The sequence below is a fragment of the Staurois parvus genome, unplaced genomic scaffold, assembly GCF_062004578.1.
Source record: "Staurois parvus isolate SC_StPar_1 unplaced genomic scaffold, SC_StPar_1.0 ptg000597l, whole genome shotgun sequence".
In the NCBI taxonomy this organism is placed as follows: Eukaryota; Metazoa; Chordata; class Amphibia; order Anura; family Ranidae; genus Staurois; species Staurois parvus.
In genome coordinates this window covers 3,089,603-3,113,573 of record NW_028318393.1, presented here as the reverse complement: position 1 = coordinate 3,113,573, position 23,971 = coordinate 3,089,603, and the positions used below count along the sequence as shown (strand labels likewise).

At 43.5% G+C, this 23,971-nt stretch overlaps 1 protein-coding gene across 2 annotated transcripts in view; it reads left to right on the top strand.

Annotated features, from left to right (window-relative positions):
• Positions 1–23,971, top strand: part of PLA2G4A (phospholipase A2 group IVA) — a 237,517-nt gene that overhangs the window by 78,303 nt on the left and 135,243 nt on the right. Inside the window, exons 4-6 of one of the 2 annotated variants that reach the window (XM_089692650.1) lie at positions 2,665–2,746; positions 3,512–3,660; positions 23,639–23,752. In XM_089692650.1, coding sequence (XP_089548776.1) covers positions 2,665–2,746; positions 3,512–3,660; positions 23,639–23,752 — 345 coding nt within the window. Of the gene's footprint in view, positions 1–2,664; positions 2,747–3,511; positions 3,661–23,638; positions 23,753–23,971 lie in introns of those variants that run through there. The other variant, XM_089692651.1, reaches the window with a different exon arrangement.

The following is a 23,971-nucleotide window of genomic DNA, read 5'->3' as shown; positions in this document are numbered from 1 at the left end:
ATTACAGGAGGGAGGCGTGGCTGCGCAGTACTGCTTTTGCACATGCCAGGCTGCTTTTATGTCTACTACACGGTGAGGGGCCGCAGGCTGTGCATGGGACGGGTGTCAGGGGTCACAGGCTGTGCATGGGATGGGTGTCTAATATATATTTTTTAAAAATTGTCCGTTTTTTGGTTTTCGGCCAAGTGCATCTTGAATTTTCGGTTTCGGCACCAGAATTTTGTTTTTTGTGCACCCCTAATGCTTCTGTTTTTGATCCCTACCTGCTATCTCTGCTACTGGACCCTGGCTTGCTCACCTCCTGGTGGGGCGATCATGAGGAGCCAGACTCTAGTACTAACATGCAGCAAAACCCATGTCCACCATCAGGAGCTCTGGCGAATACTTGTTAGTGCTTAGACCCCGCACCTCAGGGGAGCCTGCATCATCTGTCAAAATAATATGCTTGTATATCATCCTGCTCGTTGGGGAGCTTTTCTGCTTTTATAGCTACTGGTTTCCGAGCCTGACAGTGACACAATGAGGGAGAGTCCCTGGAGAGCCAAGGCTTTCGTACACATTGCTGGATTGCGATGGGGCTTTGGTACGTTTTATAGGAGGGTTGGGGGGCTTCGGCACAGTTTTTTTTTTTTCTTTTTTTTCTTTTTTTTTCATAAAATGTATGAAGGTAAAAACCTGGAGCCTTTATAACCACTTTTAGTATTGAGCATGAAAGTAGATTTTTCCCTTTCTGTCTAGATTCATATGTGTGCTTCTAGTTTTCCTACTGTATACAATTTTCCTTTTAAATCATATAGTAGTGTGGATAAAACTAGTTTTGCATAATTGTTTTGTATTCACACAACATGTTGTAGCCTTATGGGGAACTGGATGCAAATGAACATTGTTCTTTTATGTAAACCATGTGTAATGTGGGATTAGGCAAAAATTAAATCAATAAACCTGCAAAATTAAAAATAGGTATTCAGTTATTTTCATTGGCAAAAACCGTCAGCTTGAATACTAAGAAAAACATGGCATCTGTTGCCTGGGATACCAAATGCTGCCCCACAGCTACCTAGATTATTTAAAATTTGCCAAAGTAATGGGCAAACATATAAACTTCAGAACAACATTTTAAAGTGGTGTTAAATACTAAAATAAAAATATAATATACTGTATTGCAGCTTACCAGTTCTTAGATCAGGTGGCTATTTTTACTTTTTTCTTTTTAAATCTTTGTTTTTCTTTTCACCTGTTGATCCGACCAGTATGTTTTTTGTTATTTATCAACTTCCTTTAACAGATCAAGCTGTCCAGTAAGAGTGGCGGTTAGAGTGTTTATGACTAACCATTTAACACTCACAGGGGTGCTTACAGGGGTCAGCTTTTTTTGTTTTTGTTTTTGTTTATGTAAAACCTTTATCCTAAAAGTGAAAAAACAGATGCTGTGACTGCTTAAAAAAGTGATAGCAGGGGTTCAGTTTTAAGGTTGGACATACATTATACAATTTTCTTGTGCAATTTTCCTTTAGATTTATCAAAACAATAAAATATCACGGCAAACACTTTCACTTTGTATGCAATCAGGCAGGCCATTGCACTACAGTTGAAGATAAATCTGAGGGAAATTGGACAAGAAAATTGTATAATGTATGACCAGCTTAATTTAAGTCCATCTAAATCTGCTAGTCCAATGCTACCCTCTCCCCAGTTTGACAATGCTGCTGTCTTCATTGCTTCTCCATCCAGAGTGGAGACAACCCAACACAGGAAGTGTTACTGGCTGGATCACCAGGTAAAAATAAAAAAAAAGCCAAAAATAAAACAAATGCAGTAGTGACATTTTGTTATTGGTAAGCTGCAATATATTACATTTGTATTTTTGGAATTAATACCACTCTAAGCTCCATTAGTGGAACTGATGTGAGCACATGGAGTTACCTGGTTAATATCTAGAAAACATGCACTGTTTTTCTCCAATACACTAGAGTTATGTTGAAATTCTCCTTTATTACACTTTTTAAAATTAAATGTTTACTTGTTTTTTATATTTTTATATTTGTCACCTTTTTTTTTTTTTTTTTTTACAAAACTAACAATGATTTATACATTTGGTTTATATCAAACATGGTTGTACTGTGGACATATTTTGGATCTTGGTTTAGTGTGACCAATGTTCCAAATAAGTATGTGTTTAACCACAGCATAAGATACAAAACTGTACTGCACATTGATCACATATAAGTCACAGCTGATATCTATGTATTGGGTCATTACTGTTCAGCAAAGGGATACAGCAGTAACTGTTTGTTTCTTTTAACAGGCAATACTTCTGTTTAGTGTCTGTCTTTCTTTCTTTTTTTTTCTCCTGTAGGAGACCGTTTCCTGTGCTTTTGAGTGTATAACCTGATTGTGATGGCACATTGCACAATAAAGTATTCCTGTGTAGAATCTCCAGTTTTTCTGTCCATGCAAATCAATAGATGCTGAAGAGGTTCTGAAAAATTCTGTTTTATTTCTTCAAATGATTCTCCGGGCTCCCATGCTGCTTGGGGATGTGACCAGATGCATAAACGTTTGATAATATGATAAGCCATTATAGAAGCCCAGATCAACTTTTTTTTTCTTGCAAGGTTTTTGAAGCGTGTTTGTTTATATTATCTGCTATCTTTCTCTCCTTAGGTTGAACACCAGTATTCTCATAGATTTACGGTAACTGTAATTAAAGCTACCAATGTCACAAAAGGAACCTTTGGAGATATGCGTAAGATATTATTTTTTTTTAATTCATATAATTGTTGCCAAATATACTCCATTTCATGACTTTTTGTCTGTCTCTACAGAAAATAACTACAGTAAAGATACAAATAATTCCATAATGGCAGAAATGCTTAATGTTTCATGTTTTTTTATTTTTAACTTTTATTATCATATTAAATATTGTGATCAAAACATGTTCTATTTCTTCTTTGTTCTTATTATAAAACTGCCAAACAAAAGTAGGAAAAACATTCATATTGTGTGTGACATTTTTATGAACAGCCTATTAACTCTACTGAAACGTTCAACACATGCCAGTGCAAGTGAATAGCACTTGTAAAAGGACAATGAGATTATTGGATATTTTACATTCCTCAGATGTCTATCTACACATTGCTACAGTTTGTTTAATGTATTTTCATCTGTAAAAAGTGGCATAGCTTCTCAGGAATACCAATAGAAAAGTCCTACTTGCAGGCACTGAAGTCCTAAATGAACTGTTAAGTGCTAATTGTTTCCTGGGTAGATCACCCTATTGCTATTCCAAAGAACCTCAAGGATCCATCAGGTGGATGACCCACAGAATCTGCATGATATGGAAGTTAGTTTTGAGTCTATTTGCCTTTAGATCCCTTATTGACCAAAAGCAGTAGATCCACAAGCTATTCTGTGGATCGTACCTGTAAAAAGCACGGTCTATTGTGTGTTTTCCCTGATTTACTGCATCCATAACCACATGAATTTTACTTTTTTTTTTTTTTTTTTACAGTTGATACTCCTGACCCTTATGTGGAATTATTCATTTCATCAGTACCGGACGGCAGAAAAAGAACAAAGCATTTCAACAATGATATTAATCCAGTTTGGAATGAAACATTTGAATTTGTTTTGGATCCAAATCAGGATAATATCTTGGAGGTACCCTAGTAGTTTTAAAAATTGCTTTATTTGTGATGTATTTTGATGATTAAAGCTGAACGCCAGGAATCTGAATGTTTTATTGCTAGAGCTTTCCAATAACAGGCAAAGTATAATCTAATGTGTTAATTACCTTTTCAATATTTGGATCACATGTTGCAGAGCATCAAGCTGAAAAAAGGCAAATAAATCCCCAACCTTTTGGCAGAGATTTCGAAAAAAAAAATTTTTTATACCAATAACAATGTTTTCATTTGGTTCTTGCAAGTGTTTTTTTTTTTAATTGCATGTTAAACACTACACTGCCTGGTTAACACATCAGATCTGGCACATACCTTTTTGAAGATTAGGATGTCTGTAGCAGCACACAGACACAAACGCTGATCTGATAAGGGCACCGATCAGTTAAAAATAAATTGTACCCATGATCGCTTTGATTTTTTTCCACTGCTTGTTGTGTGAACAAAACTCTAAACATTAAGATTAGATTTTCAATGCATTTATATATTTTGAGCAAAGTAAATAAAATAGAAGTGTACGTAAGGGCAAAACAATAAACAGATTAAATATATCTTTCCAATACCTGCACATGTCCCCTTGTTTGTCTCTAATGTACAGAAAAATGCCTGTTAATCCTACCAGAAATACTATGAACTCTTAAATTCTTGTCATATTCTGCACTAAAATGTCCAGCCATGTTATCAACCTGGCACAGTTCCACTCTGGACTATAGAAGAACACTTTTCCCCCATCTTATGAAGATAAGGAGAAGGGGAGGATGTGGTGATATCCCAACACACTTCCTGTTCTAGGATGACTGCTCCTACATATATACAGTATAGTGAGTGAGCTTTCATTACCTCCACCCACTAACTCACTCACTGCCCAGGAGATCGCTAATCACTTCAAAAATAAGATTGATGCAATTTGTGAAGGAATCTTCACTGTACAGATATCTCCCTCACCCTACACTCCTGCACAATCAATACTTCCCTTGTTTGACCCAGGTACTATGGAGGAAGTTGGTAAAAAAAATAATTTCTAAAGCCCACCTACCCACCTGTCCCATCGCATGTACTGTGGTCACCCTCAAGCTCTATCTTTCACTCTTTAACTCATATCTTCAATCTCTCCCTTTCTATGGGCATCTTCACTAACCCTCTAAAACATGCACTAGTCAAACCCATGCTTAAAAAGTACTCACTGGACCCCACGAATCTTAGCAACCCAAGACCCATCTCTTTACGCCCTTTTGCCTGCAAACTACATGAACGTCTAGTCTACAACCGGCTGAGCTGCCACCTCATTGAGAATAACCTTCTCGATCCCCTTCAGTCTGGATTTCGCCCACAACACTCCACAGATACCGCTCTCCTAAAACTCACAAACTGCTTACTAACAGCTAAAACCAATAGTCTCATTTCCGTACTCTTAATCTTGGACCTCTCCACTGCCTTTGACACAATTGACCACCCCCTCCTCCTTTAAAAACCTCTATTTACGTGGCCTCTGTTACTGTACTCTTCATTGGGTTGAACCTTGCCTATCTCACTGCACCTTCAGTGTCACAACTGCTCTCCTACTCCTCTTACTGTCGGGGTCCCCCAAGGTTCTGTCCTTGGACCACTCCTATTTTCGATCTACACTTCTTTCTTAGGTCAGCTGATAGCTTCTCATGGTTTCCAAAACCATTTCTATGCTGATACACAAATCTATCCCTATACTCCTCAGCTCACCCCATCAGTTTCCTCACGTATCACTGATTTTCTAACAGACATAATCGAACTGGATGTCACACCACTTCCTATAACTCAATCTATCCAAAACTGTGCTCATATTTCCTCCCCCATGTACCTCTTATCCTGATTTCTCGGTCGAGATCAATAGCACAGCTATCAACCCATCCCTGCATGCCAGGGTGCTGGGGGGTAACCCTGGATTCTGAATTATCCTTTCAGACCCACATCCAATCCCTATCTAAATTATACTGTCTCAACCTTTGCAACATTTCCAGAATATGCCCCTTTTTAACCAATGATACCACAAAGCTTCTAATCCTTCCTCATTGGCTTACCTTTACATAGGCTATCCCCCCTTCAGTCCATCATGAATGCTGCTTCCAGGCTCATCCACCTTACCAACTGTTCAGTGTCTGCTACCCATCTTTGCCAATCCCTCCACTGGATTCCACTCGCCCAACTAATAAAATTCTAAATACTAACAACTTGCACAACTCTGTCCCCAGCTAGATCACCAACCTGGTCTCAAAATTTCAACAAAACTGCTCTCTTTGATCCTCCCAAGACCTTCTGCTCTCTAGTTCCTGTGTCGCCTTCTCCCATGCTCGCCTTCAGGACTTCTCCCAAGCTTCTCCCATCCTATGTAACTCCCTACACCAATCTGTCCGACTTTCTCTTAATCTATCCACCTTTAGACGATCCCTGAAAACCCTTCTCTTTCAGAAGCCTATCCTGCTTCTAACTAGTAAACTGCTTTATACTTCCTCCATCTCATCCACCACAGCTATTACCTTTTTGTATCACTCAGCCTGTCAGGAATGGACTTGCCAGTGGTGGTGGGAGTCACCTGCCTTGTGGGCTGCAGTACCAGGGCTGGCCAGCGGGTGCTCTCAGCAACCAGAGGCTCGCTCCTGCAATGAACCATCACCTAAAGCTGATTACAACAGGTGTATTTAAGGAATGGCCAGGCCTGTGATCAGGGCCTTGGTGTATGTTTTCCATGGGCCCCTGTACCTGCATCCTGTCTGCTTTCTGCCTGATCCAGATTCTGCTTAGATCCCTGACTCTGCATGAAATCCGCCTGTCCTGACCTTGGCTATTCCTGACTACTCTTCCGCCTGCTCCTAGTGCCCTGCCTGCCCGTTTGCTACCGACCCGGCCTGCCCGACTACGCTTAGTATTGTTTCTATTGTTATCTGTTGGAGGTTTGGGTTGGTTTGTTTGCACTGTGTTGTTGTTTAGTCTTGCACTGCGTCTGTTTTGTTTAGTCTTAATAAATTGTCTTATTCACACTATACCTGAAGTCTGCGTTTCCCTGTGTCAGTCCACACATTTCTGGTCATACCCGGATCCCTAACACAGCCCTTCCTCTTAGATTGTAAGCTCTAATGAGCAGGGCCCTCTGTTTCCTCTTGTACCAAATTGTATTGTAATTGTAATGTCTACCTTCATTTTGTAAAGCACTGTATTATAATAGCTTTCACTCTGGGACAGAAAATGTGTTACTGGCAAAAGGTAAAAGATTCAGAACAGACACGCTTTCAGCCTTTATTTTTATGGTTCTTAAACCCCAGTCTGCTACCTCCTCAATTTGATAGTCAAATTGTTAGCCAATATTCTAGCTTTGCGATCTAATTTTGTTATTGGGACCTGGGTATGAAAAGATCAGGTTGGCTATTTATGAAGATAATGTTTGGTGCATCCAACATCTTATTCATTAGGCCAAAACCATAAATACTGTATACTCTTTCTACTGTACCTTGACTTTTGAAAGCATTCAATCTCTTAGCCGTATCTCATATACCTGCTGTCCAAATGGGGCCCAGGCCCACATGTTTGTACTTGGATCTCCTCCGTATATACCTCCCCACAGTCAAGCACTCTCCCATCTACATTTTGCTCCTTTCAAAGAGAATCTAGCCCTCTGAATCAGAAATTATATAAACATTACTGGTATCCCCATATCTGGCACACCCAGTAAACTCAGTTTATTCATTGATATTCATCATACACACTACCTATATTATTGCCATAATTTCAAATGTATTGGCATTGCTTTCAAATGTGCTAATATTTCAAGGCACAGAGTCCAGATCCACCATAGACCTTCTTTGCCATTGTTTTTGTTTTTTTTTTTGTTTTGTTTTGTTTTTAAAATTTTTCATGGTTTCCCAATCTTCTTCCCAACTTAGGTATCTCCTTTTACTGACTCCATTGCCAACCTCTATGCAACTAATTACTGTCTATTGTTGCGTAAACCTTAGTCTCTATTAGCTACCTTGGATACATTTTTACTTTTCCTGGTTGGGTAGAATTGCTGCAATCAAAATTATCTTTCTCCCAAAGGCAGTCATTTTAAGGTTCTTCCAGTAGCTGTCCCTGCTTATATACTTAGTGATATAAAGCTAAATATTTGATGTTGTCTGGAACAACCATAAGCACCAACTAAGGAATTGCGAGCAGAATTGCTCAATTCTGCCCTCTATTCCAGATAATTCTAAAATTGTGGCAAAATGCACAATGCGTGTTTGCGTACCATTAATTCCTAATATGTAAAAACGTATATGTAAACATGTATGTAGTATGCAGGCATATTCCCATACACAATATGCATGTTTATGAGGGTGCAGGAATATGCCCACAGACAGTATCCATTTAGGTCCATGCACCTGCATGTCAACGCAAGAGCAGTGGCTGTGTACATGCAGCTGTTGCATCTCAACTGACATGACTTGAATTGCATGGAACACCTGCCCTCACATGGGTGTACCCTGTAGTGCTCTACTCGTGTTAGTGAGACCTAATATTTTGGGGTACACTACAAAACCTAAAGGATATAATTTGCGGTACTGAAACATCACCATGTGGGGTCCTGCCACTGCTGATCCACTCTAAATGCCTGGTGAGGCCTACCATCACCCTCCATGTCACAACCCTGCCCGGACCTACTGAGCCCAACGAACGATCTCGACCTGGTGAGGCCTACCATCACCTACCCAGCACAACCCTGCCCTGACCCATAGCCCATCCGATGACCCCCGGAAACACCTTCACTGCTGACGCTCACCCAGCATCTCTTCAAGCCCAATGGACGATCTCAACTTGGTGAGGCCCACCATCGCCTACCCCCACACAACCCAGCCCTGACCCGCAGCCCATCTGACGTCCGCCCCGCATCTCCTCAAGCCCAACGGTTGATCTCGACCTGGCGGGTCCTACCATCGCCTACTCCGGCGCAACCCCGCCCTGACCCGAAGCCCACCCGATGACAACTGGCCGAACTGAAGTTCAATACCCATCCTGATCCCAACCACGAGAACTCCTACCACGGAAAGGCTCAACTACGAGATACGTCACCGCACGCCGACCATCTATAACCAAGCGCCCCGAGAGACTTTTCACCTCACTTGTCTGTCACTTTGCTTACCTCCCCAAAATGCCACCTGTACTCCTCCTCATACTCTTCTCCTCCGTCCCCAAAATCTCCCCTCTATCCCCCTGTTCCTCCCAAACAACTATACATAGCTCCCTCACTGCTTCCATCTCCCCTCCATGGCTCTCGCCACCTCCTCGTTTTACTCCACTCTCCCACTGACCCGAACGCCACCAATGGCAGAACCACACGCTCTTGTACCATGCCACCTTTCTTACACTTCTCCTAACCGCAAGGGAGAACTCCGCGATTCCTGGTCCTCCTCCACCTCACTCACCCACAAGGCACCCACCTACTTCCACGAACTGCCACAACCCCCTGAACCTAACACCGGTCCCCCTGCTCCCCAAAACCACCCCTCCGTTTTCGTGTGCACTCCTGAACGCCCGTTCGGTTTGCAACAAACTTACCGCCATCCACGACCTCTTTGTCTCCCGCTCCCTCAACCTCCTGGCGATCACCGAATCCTGGATCCAAACCACCGATTCTACCTCCCCTGCAGCACTCTCCTATGGAGGTCTCATCTGGACCCAATCATCCAGACCCAGCGGCCGGAAAGGTGGTGGGGTTGGTACGCTCCTGTCACCGCCGAGCACCCTCCAAGTCCTCCCTAACCCTCCCTCTCTATCCTTCTCCTTTTTTGAGGCCCACTGCATCCGACTATTCTCTCCAATCCCCCTGAGGATCGCAATCATCTATCGGCCCCCTGGACCCGTATCCCACTTTCTCGATGACTTCTCCGCCTGGTTACTCTTCTTTCTCTCCTCCGAACTGCCCACCCTCCTCCTTGGAGACGTCAACATCCCTACCAACATCAATAGCCCCGCCACATCCCAACTTCTCCACCTAACCTCTTGCTTTGCACTCGCACAGTGCATACAGTCGTCCACCCACTCCGACGGGACCTTGTTTTCCCCCATCTCTGCACCCCCCACAACCTCGCAAACACCCCTTTTCCTATCTCTGACTACAACCTCATTACCTTTTCCGTCTCCTCGTCCTCATACACCTACCCCTCCAAACGTCAAACCATCACCAACCAAAACCTCCGCAAACTGAACCCTGCTCCCTTCCACTCTGCAGCTGACCAACTTTACTACCGTATCCTTCCCCTGTCCTGCCCTGACCTGGCCACTACAGTCTATAACAACTCGCTGTCAGACTCTCTTGACTCCTTAGCACCCCTAACCACATGAAACATTAGACCCCAACCGCTTCAACCCTGGCAGAATGACCATACAAAAAACCTCAAATGGCGCAGTCGCGCACTAGAGCGACTATTATTATTATTATTATTATACAGTATTTATAAAGCGCCAATAGTTCGATCAGCGCTGTACATTACAGAGGGGGACAGAACATGTGACAGAACAATACCAATACAATGCAAAACATGAGGGGATTGAGGGCCCTGCTCTTTCGAGCTTACAATCTAGGAGCGCAAAACCAGATCCCAACAAGCGTTCTCCCGATATAAATCCACCTTCCTCACCTACACTTCCTCCCTCCACACTGCCAAGCAAGCCTACTTTGTAACCCTCATCAATACCCTCTCCTCCAACCCTTGCCAGCTCTTCTCCATCTTCAACTTTCTGCTCTCTCCGCCCCCTCTTCCACCCAGTACCTCACTCACAGTCCACGAGATTGCTAACCACTTCCAAAGCAAGATCAATGCAATTCGTAGGGACATCACCACTGCTCAGGCTTCCGCCCCACCTAGCATCCCTCACACAAAACCCCCCTCAACACTCCACTCCTTCGACCCTGCTACCACTGACGAGGTCACTAAGGTCTTCTCTAAAGCTCGCCCTACCACTTGCCCCCTTGACCCTGTCCCCACACAACTCCTACGATCACCCTCCTCCTCCATCCTACGCTTCCTCACTCACATCTTCAATCTCTCCCTGTCTACTGGCACATTCCCCTCCCCTCTGAAGCATGCGCACATCACTCCCATACTTAAAAAACCCTCCCTGGATCCCACCGACATAAACAACCTTAGACCCATCTCCCTGCTGCCATTTGCATCCAAACTCCTTGAGCGCTTAGCGTATAATTGCCTAAGCTCCCACCTCACCAACAACAACCTCCTTGATCCCCTACAATCTGGCTTCCGTCCCCTACACTCCACCGAAACCGCCCTACTCAAACTCGCCAACAACCTGCTAACCACCAAAGCCAAAGGCCACTACTCAGTGCTACTGCTCCTCGACCTCTCTGCAGCTTTCGACACTGTCGACCACCCCCTCCTCCTCAAAAAAACTACTCTTTTTGCCTCAGACTCCGCTCTCTCCTGGCTCTTTTCCTGTCTATCACAACGCTCCTTCAGTGTTACCTATAACGCTGCCACCTCCCCCTCACTCCCCCTCTCTGTTGGGGTCCCCCAAGGTTCTGTCCTCGGGCCACTTCTCTTCTCCATCTACACCTCTTCCCTTGGTCAACTGATACACTCCCACGGCTTCAACTACCATCTCTATGCCGATGACACTCAAATCTATCTCTCCACCCCTCGCCTCACCCCTTCAGTCTCCACCAAATCACTAGCCTTCTGAACGACATATCAGACTGGATGTCACTCCACTTCCTCAAACTAAACCTTGCTAAAACCGAGCTCCTAGTTTTCCCCCCAGCCCACGCCCCCCCCCCAACCTCTCCATCACGACCAACAACGCCACCATCAGCCCCACCCTGCAAGCCAGACTACTAGGTGTCATTCTAGACTCCAATCTGTCTTTCCAGCCCCAGATCCAATTGCTAACAAATTCATGCAGACTTCACCTCCGCAACATCTCCAAAATACGCCCATTCCTAACTCCAGAAACCACAAAGCAACTCATCCACTCCCTTATGTCACAACTTGACTACTGCAACTTCCTCCTTGCCGGCCTACCCCAACACAGGCTATCCCTGCTTCAGTCTATCCTGAATTCTGCGGCCAGACTCATCCACCTCAACAGCTCTGTATCCGCCTCCCCCCTCTGCCAATCCCTCCACTGGCTTCCGATTGCCCAACGCATTAAAATTAAAAATATTAACATTGACGTACAAAGCTGTTCATAACACTGCCCCAAACTACATCACCGACCTGCTATCCATCTACCACCCAAAACCCAAAACGCACTCTCCGCTCCTCACAAGACCTCCTACTCTCCAGTTCCCTGGTCTCCTCCTCCCATGCCTGTCTCCAGGACTTCTCCAGGGCTTCCCCCATCCTCTGGAACTCGCTACCCCAATCCATCAGACTGTCACCTACCCTCCTCGCCTTTAGGCGCACCCTGAAAACCCATCTCTTCAGAGAAGCCTACCCAGCCCTCACCTAATTGCTGATCTCCTCCGCTCTTCCCACCACTCCATCTCCCACAGCTATTTCCTCCTGTACCACTCTCCCCTCCCTCCTAGATTGTAAGCTCCAAGGAGCAGGGCCCTCAAACCCCTCGTGTATTGCATTGTATTGTTACTGTACTGTCTCCCACTATAATGTACAGCGCTGAGCAAACTTTTGGCGCTATATAAATACAGTATAATAATATGTCATTTCAGTCATTGACAGCTAGAATGCCCTGCTGTGTTCCCATCAAGTGACTAAGGCACATGTGTCAAACACAAGGCCTGGGGGCCAAATACGGCTCACCAGGCCATTCAATGTGGTGTGCAAAGAAACAGAGGGCGCAAATAGTGTATCACCTTCTAAAAATGAGAGTTATTGAATAAAAAGTAGTATACTCACAAAAGAATAAAATCAAAGACACATCACAAAAAAGACAGCATGGTCCAATCTCCCTAGATAGTGGCTGTTGGGGGACTGGCCTCCAAATTGCTGACTCGTTTTGGAGCAGAACCTCTTCCTCAGATTTAGAAGGTAATGCACTATGCCCTTGTGCCCTCTGTTTCTTTGCACACAGCTTCTTTGGATTTCCCTGGTCCGTTGAGGATAGCAAGGCTTGCATTCCCAAAAAGTACTCCATGTGGGGTTACTGACATTGTGGAGCTCATCGTCCAGCGCAGGAGTTTCAGCATTAATTTGCTCATGCTTTATCAGACATTCAATGTGGCCCTCACACCCAGGGCTTTTTTAGCCGGAAAGTGGCAGAGTGGTGCAAAGGTCAAAGCTGAGGAGGAGATGTGGAAAAGAGATGTGGACAGCACTTGAAAGAGAGCTGAACCCTGCACTCTGTGCATAGCACAACCCTAAGCCTTGCACTCTGTACACAGCACACTTCTGAACTCTGCACAACACATACTCCTGAACTCTGCACTCTGTATGTAGTGCACTCCTAAAGCCCTGCACTCTGTACGAAGCAGTACTCCTTAACTCTGAATACATAGTCTTACAGATACAACCGACCCTTTTGAAGGCAATCTAATAGTGATGCAGCCCAGGATGAAATTGAATTTAGCACCCCTGGACTAAGAGATACTTATATGCTATCTTTGTGCATGGGAAAGATAGCTGGATGTATTGTTGGATACAGTTTTTGCCATGCAATACCCACTGCATGACTCACTGTGAAACCTATCTTTAAATTTGCACTATTTTGGGGTCGTTTGAGGTTCTGCCACTCCTAAGCCACTGTAAATGTACGCAAAAACTGGATATGACAGGTTTCAGTCATTGCCAGCAAGAATGCATTCACTTATTTCTGGGCCCTGCCATGTTCCCACCAAGTGATTATGACATTCTTATGTGTTGTAGTAGTATAAATAATTGTATAGCAAATTTATATACACCAGAGCCTGAATAAAAAACAGAAATAACAATTTTTAATGCATTTTCATTATTTCTTTACTTGCCCTCCAGAAGATTTACACCCTTCCATACGAGGCCATTTTTTGCTATTTGGTGTTCTATTTCAACTAATTGCGAATTCATGCAATGCTGTACCCAATCAAAATGTGTCCTTTTTTCACACAAATGGAACTTTTTTTTTTTTTTTCTTTTGATCACTGCTGGATTTTTATTTTTTGCACTATAAACAAAAAAAAAAGACAAATTTAAAAATGTTGCATGGTGCCACATGCGTCAATATTGTACAAATGGCTAAATAGTGGCACACTCGTATATAAATTGTCTACATATAAGTGGCATCCCATATGGAAAAAGGGTGACTCCAAGTCCCAAACTATCTTGCCAGTGCTCCCCATGTAGTCTGGGCACGCTTGCTGGGGAAAAACTGTTTGAATGCAAGGCAGCTAGAAAAATTGAGGGACTCTTCAATGCAGATGTTTTGCTGGGGTGTATACAAATTTGAAAATTTCTGGTTAAGGTGATTTACGACAGGCCAAATTTTGTGGAGCCGGTCATAATCAGGGTCACCCCGAGGACAACAGTGTATTGTGATAAATATTATATCAAATTCATAATTCCGCACTTATATTGATGGCAAGCTTGCAAAATATTTGTTTTTTATGATTAATCATAATTAATATTAAAATGTGTGAATGGTCGCCTTAAACCAGTGATAGTGTTAATTTCTTCAGTTATAAGCTGAGCTAGCTAACCAGCTGAGAGCTGAGTATTCTATAATAGGTATAGCTAGTTAGAAGACTCTAGTATAGAATGTCATGGAGTAACCAAAATAGTATAAGTATTACATAACATATTCTAATAGTATCTGTGTGTATTTAGTTTGGTTTATAAGTTGGTAATATTGTTAAAAACGTAGATTTCTGGTTATACAACATTATTGAAATGTTGTAAAGATACATTCTTAATTTATATTATTTAATCAGAGACTGGTCAAATGAGCAAGCTGATGTAACATCACCAGCTTATTATGGCCACTACATATTATTATTATTATTATGATACAGGATTTATATAGTGTCAACAGTTTTCTCAGTGCTTTACAATATAACGGGAGACAATACAGTAACAATACAGTTTAATACAAGAGGGATAGGAGGGCCCTGCTCCTTGGAGCTTACAATCTAAGAGGGAGGGGCTAGTGGTACAAAAGGTAGTAACTCTGGGGGATGGACTGGTTGGAAGAGTAGAAGATTCCATTATTAGCTGAGGGCAGGATCGGCTTCCATGAAAAGAGAGGTTTTCAGGGATCGCCTAAAAATGAGCAGAGTAGGTGATAGTCTGATAAATTGGGGTAGAGAGTTCTAGAGGATGGGGGAAGCTCTGGAGAAGTCCTGGAGACGAGCATGAGAGGAGGAGACAAGGGAGCTAGAGAGCAGGAGGTCTTGCGAGGAGCGGAGAGTACGGTTTGGGTGATAGAGACAAGATCGTTGATGTAATTTGGGGCAGAGTTATAAATGGCTTTATACGTCATTGTTAATGTTTTGAATTTTATCCATTGGGCAATGGGAAGCCAGTGGAAGGATTAGCAGAGAGGGGTGGCAGATACAGAATGGTTAGTAAGGTGGATGAGTCTGGCAGCAGCATTCATGATAGACTGAAGAGGGGATATCCTGCGATTAGGTAGGCCAATGAGGAGGGAGTTACAATAGTCAAGGCGAGATATAATAAGGGAGTGAATAAGTTGCTTAGTGGTTTCCAAGGTTAGGAACGGGCATATCTTGGAGATGTTGCGGAGGTGAAGTCTACAAGAGTTGGACAGTGATTGGATTTGGGGCTGAAAGGACAGATGGGAGTCTAAGATTACACCTAGTACCCTGGCATGAGGGGAGGGACTGATGATTGTGTTATTGATCTTGATGGAAAAGTCAGGGAAGGGGGCATGGGCTGGGGGGAATACTAAGAGATCAATTTTGGAAAGATTGAGTTTGAGGAAGTGGAGTGACATCCATACCGATATGTCGCTTAGTAGGTTAGTAATGCGAGAGGAGACTGAAGGGGTGAGGTGAGGGGTAGAAAGATTTGTGTGTCATCAACATAGAGATGGTACTTAAAGCCATGGGAGTTTATCAAGTGATCAAGGGAGGAGGTGTAGATGGAGAAGAGAAGGGGTCCAAGGACAGAACCTTGAGGGACCCCTACAGAAGGAGGGAGTGAAGAGGAGGAGGCAGCATTATAGGTAACGCTGAAGGAGTGCTGCAATAGGGAGGAGAACCAGGAGGGAGCAAAGTCTCTGAGGCCAAGAGAGGAGTTTTTTGAGGAGAAGGGAATGGTCAACCGTATCAAAAGCCGCAGGGAGGTCAAGTAGTAAGAGTATGAAGTAGTGGCCTTTTGGTTTTAGCAGTTAGTAGATCATTAGTGAGTTTTAGTAGGGCAGCTTCAGTGGAGTGGAGTGGAGTGAGCGAAAGCCAGACTGTAAAGGGTCAAGAAGGTTGTTGTCGGTGAGGTGGGAGCTCAGGCGAATGTAGACTAAGCGTCCTAGGAGTTTAGAGGTAAATGGCAGCAGGGAGAAGGGTCTTAAGCAGGGGCAGGTTGACAACTCATGGGGGCCCCCGGGCAATTGGGGATCATGGGGCCCCTGTGTCCTTACCCACAGTTAAAACACACCCAAAAAAGCCTATAAAAGGTACCAGGGGCATTTTATGGGGCCCCCTACTGACCCCGGGCCCTCAGACAGTGCCAGAGTGCTCGAATGGTCAGTCCGCCACTGGTCTTAAGTTGTTCAGGTTGGTGGGGTCCAGGGAGGGCTTTTTAAGTATGGGAGTGATGTGCGCATGCTTTAGAGGGGAGGGGAAGGCACCAGTAGAGAGGGAAAGATTGAAGATGTGAGTGAGGGAGCATAGGATGGAAGAAGAGGGTGATCATAGTAGTTGTGAGGGGACAGGATCCAGGGGGCAGGTAGTGAGACGGGCTTCTGAGAAAACCTTAGTGACCTCTTCGGTAATAGCCAGGTTAAAAGAGGAAAGTCTTGAGGGAGGTTTAGTATAAGGTATGCTAAGTGGGATGGATGTCTGCAGTGGCGATGCCCCTATGAACTGCGTCAATCCTTGTTTTTGAAATGATTTGCAATCTCGTGGGCAGTGAGTGAGGTACTGGGTGGAGGTGGAGAAAGTAGAGCGTTAAAAGTAGAGAAGAGATGACAAGGACTGGATGACAAGGTGTTAATAAGAGTAACAAAGTAGGCTAGTTTGGCAGCATGAAGGGAGGAATTGTATGTTAAGAAAGCAGATTTATATAGGGTGAATGCTTGTTGAGATTTGGTTTTACGCCACAATCGCTCCAGTGCATGACTATGTCGTTTAAGATTTCTGGTGTCGTCAGTCTGCCAAAGTTGTAATGGTCGGGGCCTGATGCTTCGTGTTGTTGGAGGAGCAAGTGAGTCTAATGTGGATGAAAGTGAACTGTTGTAGAGAGCAGTGGCCAGGTCAGGGCAGGACAGGGGAGAGATTCTGTCATAGAGGCGGTCAGTTGCAGAGTGGAAAGGAGCAGGGTTCAAGTTGTGAAGGTTTCTGCGGGTAATTGTGTGCTGCTTGGAGGGATAGGTGTTTGAAGACGAGGACACTGTGAAGGTAATGAGATTGTGATCAGAGAGAGGAAAGGGGAGTGCAAAGATGGGAGAAAACGAGGTCTAATGTATTCCCATCAGAGTGAGTGGAGGACTGTATACATTGTGCTAATGTAAAAGATGAAGTTAGGTTGAAGAGTTGGGATGTAGCCAGGTTGTTGACAATAATAGGGATGTTTAAAATCTCTGAGAATGATGGTGGGTAGTTCAGAGGAGAGAAAGTAGGGTAGCCAGGCAGAGAAAGCATCAAGAAAGCAGGACACTGGTCCAGGAGGCCGATAGATCACTGCAATCCTCAGAGAAAAGGGAGAAAACAGCCGGATGCAGTGAGTTTCGAAAGAAGAGAAGGATAGAGAGGGAGGGTTAGGGAGGACTTTGAAAGGTGCTCAGTGGGGATAGACGCAAACCAGCTCCACCACCTTTCCGACCACTGGGTCTGGGTGAGTGGGTCCAGAGGAGGACTCCATAGGAAAGTGCTGTGGGAGAAGCAGAATCTGCTGCTTGAAGCCAGGTTTCTGTAATGGCTAGTAGGTTAAGGGAGCGGGAGACAAAAAGGTCGAGGACAGAGGTGAGCTTATTACAGACAGAGCAGGCATTCCATAGCGCACATGAAAAAGGGAGGGTGGTTTTTGGGAGTACGGGGACTGATATTAAATTGAGGGGATTGCGGCTATTCCTGGAAGAAAGAGGATGCCTGGTGTGGGGGTGAGATACTGGAGGACCAGCTTTTGGGGAGATATCTCCAGAGGTTGGGAGAAGGGTGAGGAAAGTAACATGGGACCTGGATGTATAAGAGTGTACATGCCTTCTAGTCCTGGTGTTTGGGTCAGCAGGAGGTGATGAGAGCAGTATTGGGGAGATGGTAGCAGTGAGGGTGAGATGTACAAGTTTTGGGGTGGAGCAGAGGGGTATAGAAGTGAGATTTTGGAAACACAGGATAGTAATATGAAAAGGAGGAGTGGAGAGGACATATTAAAAGGTACACAGAGTGGGACTCAGACTTGTAAGAGATGTTTCCCAGGATGTTTGCTTGCAGTCTGTCCAGCATGCAGTAGAGTTTCTTGTTGCATCTTCCTGCTGCTTGTTATCCTGCCAGAGATATCAGGAGTCTATGCATTGTTGTAGTTTAGAGTGGAGAGCAGATAGCAGCATTTACCTGTGAAAAGCAGGGAAGGCATGATTAGACTGCTGTGCTCAACTGCGTCTTAGCACTCCATCAAAAACAGCACTCACACAAAAGCAGCACCCCATCTGTGACTATGCCCCCCCGATCAAGACCATATATGTAACATCCCCTCCCTTCAATGAAATTGCTCTGCTAAGCAGTATTGTTTGCCATACAAGGTTCTAAGATCACTAATTATGACGCATACATGCATCATAAAAAGGCATGCTAAGTCACACACACTCACACACACGTCTGTTCATACAGACACGCACAAGCATATTCTGAGAAGCTGGAACAGGTGCATGCTGCAAGACAAGCAATAGTCACTAACATCCACTTCCATGTGGAGCTGCTTCTTCAGAGTCTTGCCGGAAGAGCGCATGAGACAATCGGCCATGAGAATAAGGGTGACACATCTTTAAACTTCTGCTTTTATATTTCTGAATTGTTCATGATACGCTTTACATTGTTATTTTTAAGCCATTGTGTGATGAAATAAAAAATAAAGTGTGATTTTATTTTAACGGCTCTTTATTCATTCAAAATCGCCTATAGACACTAAAGAAGTATTGTGTGTCTCAGAAAATTCTACATATTGTCACTGAAATGCATAAATTGCATTATATTCTCATATCTATGCCTGACAATGGTAGAAGAGAACACAGGCATATGATGAATCGGGTCTGTGGACCAATACAACTGCAATTCATTTTTTTTTTTTTCTAGTAATGCCCATGTTGAGGCCAAAAAAACCGAATCACAGCACCACTGGGTCGGCAGAGGAGCGCGGATCATGTTTTTATATACATGATTTTGCACAGGGAGCTTAACTGGCTAAAGTAACCTGTAATATAAACTAATACAGTAATTTATAAATGTTCAAAACATTCAGTCTGACTCTTCAGACTGTTTTTCTGTTCGAAATGGTGCAACTTTTGGGGATTTCAATAAATTTTCAAAGATGGGGATTTTGTTGTAATGTCATAGTGTGAGAAAAAAGAATTGTAAATAATATATACCGGTAATGCATGTACCATTTTTTTGTTTTAATTCATATATTTTACCCGTAACTTGGAAAAAACAGCACATTTTGTAATGTTTGATTTTAGAAAAATTAAATGTATTTCAGAAAAAAAACATTGTGCCCACCTTTTACATATTTTAATGTGATCAAAAATCTACAGAAAATCTTTTTATTTTTCAAATTTTCACCAGTTTTTGCTTTCATAGCTAAAAAAGAATAAAGTATACCATGTAAAATATGGTATCAAACAAAAGTATATCCATCCCCAAAAATTATCAGTATTTGCTAGAGTTGACTTGCTGTAAAACAAGGCGGCAATTGTAAGACAATCTATTACATTTCCAAAGCCTGGAAAATGTCCTGGACTTGTATAGGTTAAAGGTGCTGGGTATCAAGTGATTAGAGTATAATTTAAATTTATGGTCCTCAGTGCATGGAAACTTCTAATCTCTCCATTGCTGAAACTAAATCCAGGATCATGAAGACTATACTACACAAGCTCCTAAGCAAAGGCAAGGTTGGCTGACATGATGCAAAATACACATTTTCTTCCTTCTGGACTTGCTCAGTCTTTAAGCCCGGCTTGACGGAAGTCCATTTATCTACTCTTTTTCCTCCCTAGATCCAACCCCTCCTCCTTCTATTTTTCTTACACCCCACCCCCCACCCCCCTCAGCAATTCACTGGTCTAACAGGTAAGTTCAGCCACTGAGTTATATTGTCTTTCAGTACTGAGAATCCTAACAGTAATAGTTTGGACTCTGTACCTGGTCAGTTCAATTTGTATCTTTATGCTGCGAAAATGTACAATTATTGATACTATTTTGCACTGAGATCTTTATGCCAAAATTTGGAACATTGCACTGAAATTAAAAATTGCCAAAATGAATATGTATAGTCAGATGCTTTGCTTATCACATGGAGATTTTATGTTCCAAATGGTCCCAGTGCTGTATCACCAGGCCTGGACTGGCCATAGGGCACACAGGGTATTTGCCAGGTGGGCCAGGTCTGCCCTGGATAGGAGGGGTGGCACATAGAAAAATAGACAGATTGGTTCCTCTTTTACCTTAATGCTTCTCCTCCTCTCCCTCCTGCAGGCATTACTTGGTGGCAGGAGAGAAATGGATGGATCGTTTCCTCTATATGCTGCCCCTATGCCTCCCTACCATCTCATGCTTCTGCCGAACTCCTGTGTACTCCCCTGGTGGCTGAACCCCTTATCCCCCACAGCACTGCTAGGTTCCCTCCTCCCCTAATCCACTGGCTGCTTTGAGGGATCTGTCAGGATGAAGAGCGGGAAGGGGCTGGTAAATGTGTAATTTACCAGCCCCTTCCTTGTCTGAAAGGACAGTCAGTGATCACTGACTTTGTCGCTTCATAACTGACCGGGGATGTACTGGGCCGGGGGGCAAGTTGGCTCTGATGCTACTGTGGGGGGGACCGGACTATGGCTCCCCAAAGGCTGCAGGGCTGCGAGCTGAGACGGTCTCTCTCCCACAGCCCAGAGCCAGCACTTTTCACCCCCACATGGAGAGGAGAGAGTGTTTGGTTCTGCTCCTCTTCCTTCTACCCTCTCCTCCTGTGTCTCCCCCGCCCCCCCCACCCACAGTCTTGTGCCTCAGAGAAGTCTCCCCCCTCCCTTCTCTCTCCTGCCTCCCAGTGAGTACTCAAATGAATGGGGTCCATTTTGTCTTTCCAACTTAGTGATTCTAAAGGCTCTAGGTTTTTTTACCCTCATGCATTCTATGAAGGTAACCTTCTCTGTGCAGCAGCTCCCCAGCCCACCCTAATACTCACCCAAGCTCCCTCTCAATCCAGCGATGTGCACTGGAGTCTCGGCTATCCCAGGACTCCCTCTTCTCATTGGCTGAGACAGAAGTGGGAGCCATTGGGTCCCACTGCTGTCAATCACAGCCAGTGAGCCAGTGAGAAGAGTGGGTGGGGCCAAGCCACAGCTCCATCTGTGAATTGACACACAAAGCAGCGGGTGCCCCCATAACAAGCTGCATGCTGTGGGGGCACCTGACAAGAGGGAGGGCCCAGGAGCGCTAGTGGAGGACCTGAGAAGAGGAGGAGCCAGGCTGCTCTGTGCAAAACCACTGCACACAGCAGGTAAGAATAGACATGTTTGTTATTATTTCTTTTAAAAAAGCTTTCAGAATCACTTTAAAGTATTATCCAATCCCAAGAATAAAAAGCTTTATTTTTAAGTACATTTTCTGCAAAAACAGAAACCTACCTGTTGGTCTTTTCAGAACTTGAGGGTCCTCGAAACCCACTGTGGGTTGAATAATGTTCTCAGCTTTTTCTGTGAGTTACAAAACAACTTCCCTGTGTATTAGAGACACTGTAAGAAGATGTGTTTGTAGTCCAAACCAGGAGAGCAGCCAAGGGTGACAATGCTGCTACTTCATACTGTAGATACAATACATTAAGGGCTCGTTCACACTTGACAGTTTTACCAACGCTTGCCAAATGCCCCTATAGCGTTTGGCAAGCGTTGGTCCGGTGTTTGCGGAGCATTTTTTAACGCTCCGCAAACGCCGCATGTGTGGTTTAGCGAGGGTTGCTAGGCGTTTGCCGAGTGTTAAAAACGTCCCACAAACGCCTACAATGAAGTTTGAATGGTGTTACCACTCCGCAAACGCCTCGCAACTGCACTGCAAATGCCAGCCAGGCATTTGCGGAACGGCACCATAGACTAGAATAGTAGGCTTCAACGCCTCCTGACTCGACCAGAGGCGTCTGTCTTGCCGCGATGCTATCGCTCCCATTAGAACAGCACCATGTGCTGTACTGTGCAGAATTGTCCGATGCATTTGGGAAGCTGTAAAAACGCTTCCCAAACGCCTCTCTGCCGCCTGCACACAATGCTAGTGTGAACGTAGCCTAAGTGAGCACTGTCACATTAAGACAGGAAGTGTGTTATTAGCAGAACTACCAGGTAAAATAAGGCAAATAGCTTTTTTTTTTTTTTTTTTTTTTTTTTTTTGGGGGGGGGGGGGATTAGCTATGCTTTGAGGAGAAGATTGCAGTGGCTACTGGTGACAAATGTTTGGAACCTGAATGAGCATATGCCTATGTATGGCCAATATTTAATAGAATTATTTTATTAATAATTAACGTAATCTGCAGCAACTAATCTGAGGGATACTTGTGTGGTTTTCTGTAGTATACTGAATGAGGTTTATAGACCAGAAATCATTAATGATTTATGACTGCGCTTTCTAAATCATTTCAACTTATTATATATTTTTTTTTTTTTACATAACGGACTTTCAAATTGTACACCTTTTTAACAAATATTTTGCTTGTGTTCCTTCTTATATGCTGACAAATGGATAAAAACATAGAAACCATATCTTTATTATTTTACACAATCTTTTTAATCAAATTTTTTTTTTTAACAGACTGTGTTGCACTTTGAAAGCTGCAGTTTGCCGGCTTACGCTGTCATCGTACAGTACTTCTCTCTGTGGGAGGCACAGTGACAGCTGAAGATGGAAGGTTTAATTTGACACTTCCACCCTGTACTATCAGTAATTGATGCAATAATGGATGACAAGGGTTTGGGCAATCTTACTCCATAAATGGCCTATCCCTTTTGCACATTCATATTGTATAAGGATTGGGTAATATATCACCAAGTAGTTTTTATTTACAATTTTCAGCAAGATGTTTGATGGCTGGTTTGTTGCGTTACAGAACTTAATTTTACTTTACACTGTCCTTAAATTGTCTTTATTGTGAAGGCAATTGTACTCTACAAAATTGACTACTTAAAATTTCATGAGTTTGTTTTTGTGCAAACATTTCAGACTGCATGTGACTTTCAGTAAGGCTCTGCTCACATCTGGGCATTTTAAATCGCTGTGTTTCTGTGCATGATTTCAAAGCACTCTGCTCATGGTCCTTTTTGGGCAACAAGCTTCACGCTTTGATGCAGTTTGCTGCGATTTGCAGCACGATTTATCACAGAACTGCATTTTTAAGTGCCATTAAAGCGCTTGGCATCTGATTCGGATTGTGTGATTTTGTCGAAATCATGGGCAGGACTGCTGCAATTCTGCCCGCGATTCAAAACACCCAGGTGTGAATGGACCCTAAATATAGAGAAGCCTGTAAAATGTTTTAATTTTTTAAAATTACAATTGAAGTTGAATTGGTTGCTAAGGGTGACACTTCAGTTATGTGTGCAATTGTTTTTATATATCTATATAAATAAGTGCTCCTTTCTTGTAGATAACGCTAATGGATGCTAATTATGTGATGGATGAAACTTTGGGTACAACAACATTTCAAATTTCTTCACTAATGGCTGGAGAGAAAAAAGAGGTTCCATTTACATTTAACAAAGTAAGTAAAAAAATAAATAAACAGCACACACATTTTAAAGAAATTGGGTAAGAAATCTGAATAATGTAAACTGTGCATACTGTATGATGAAACATTGGTAGCTGCAGGGAATGGGGGTGGTGGTGTTGGGAGGAGGGCAGAATTGCTGGCCAGTACAGTACTACCAGTTATATGTACAATATATGTAGCTATGCAAATGCATTTCAGTTTGCTGGTCAG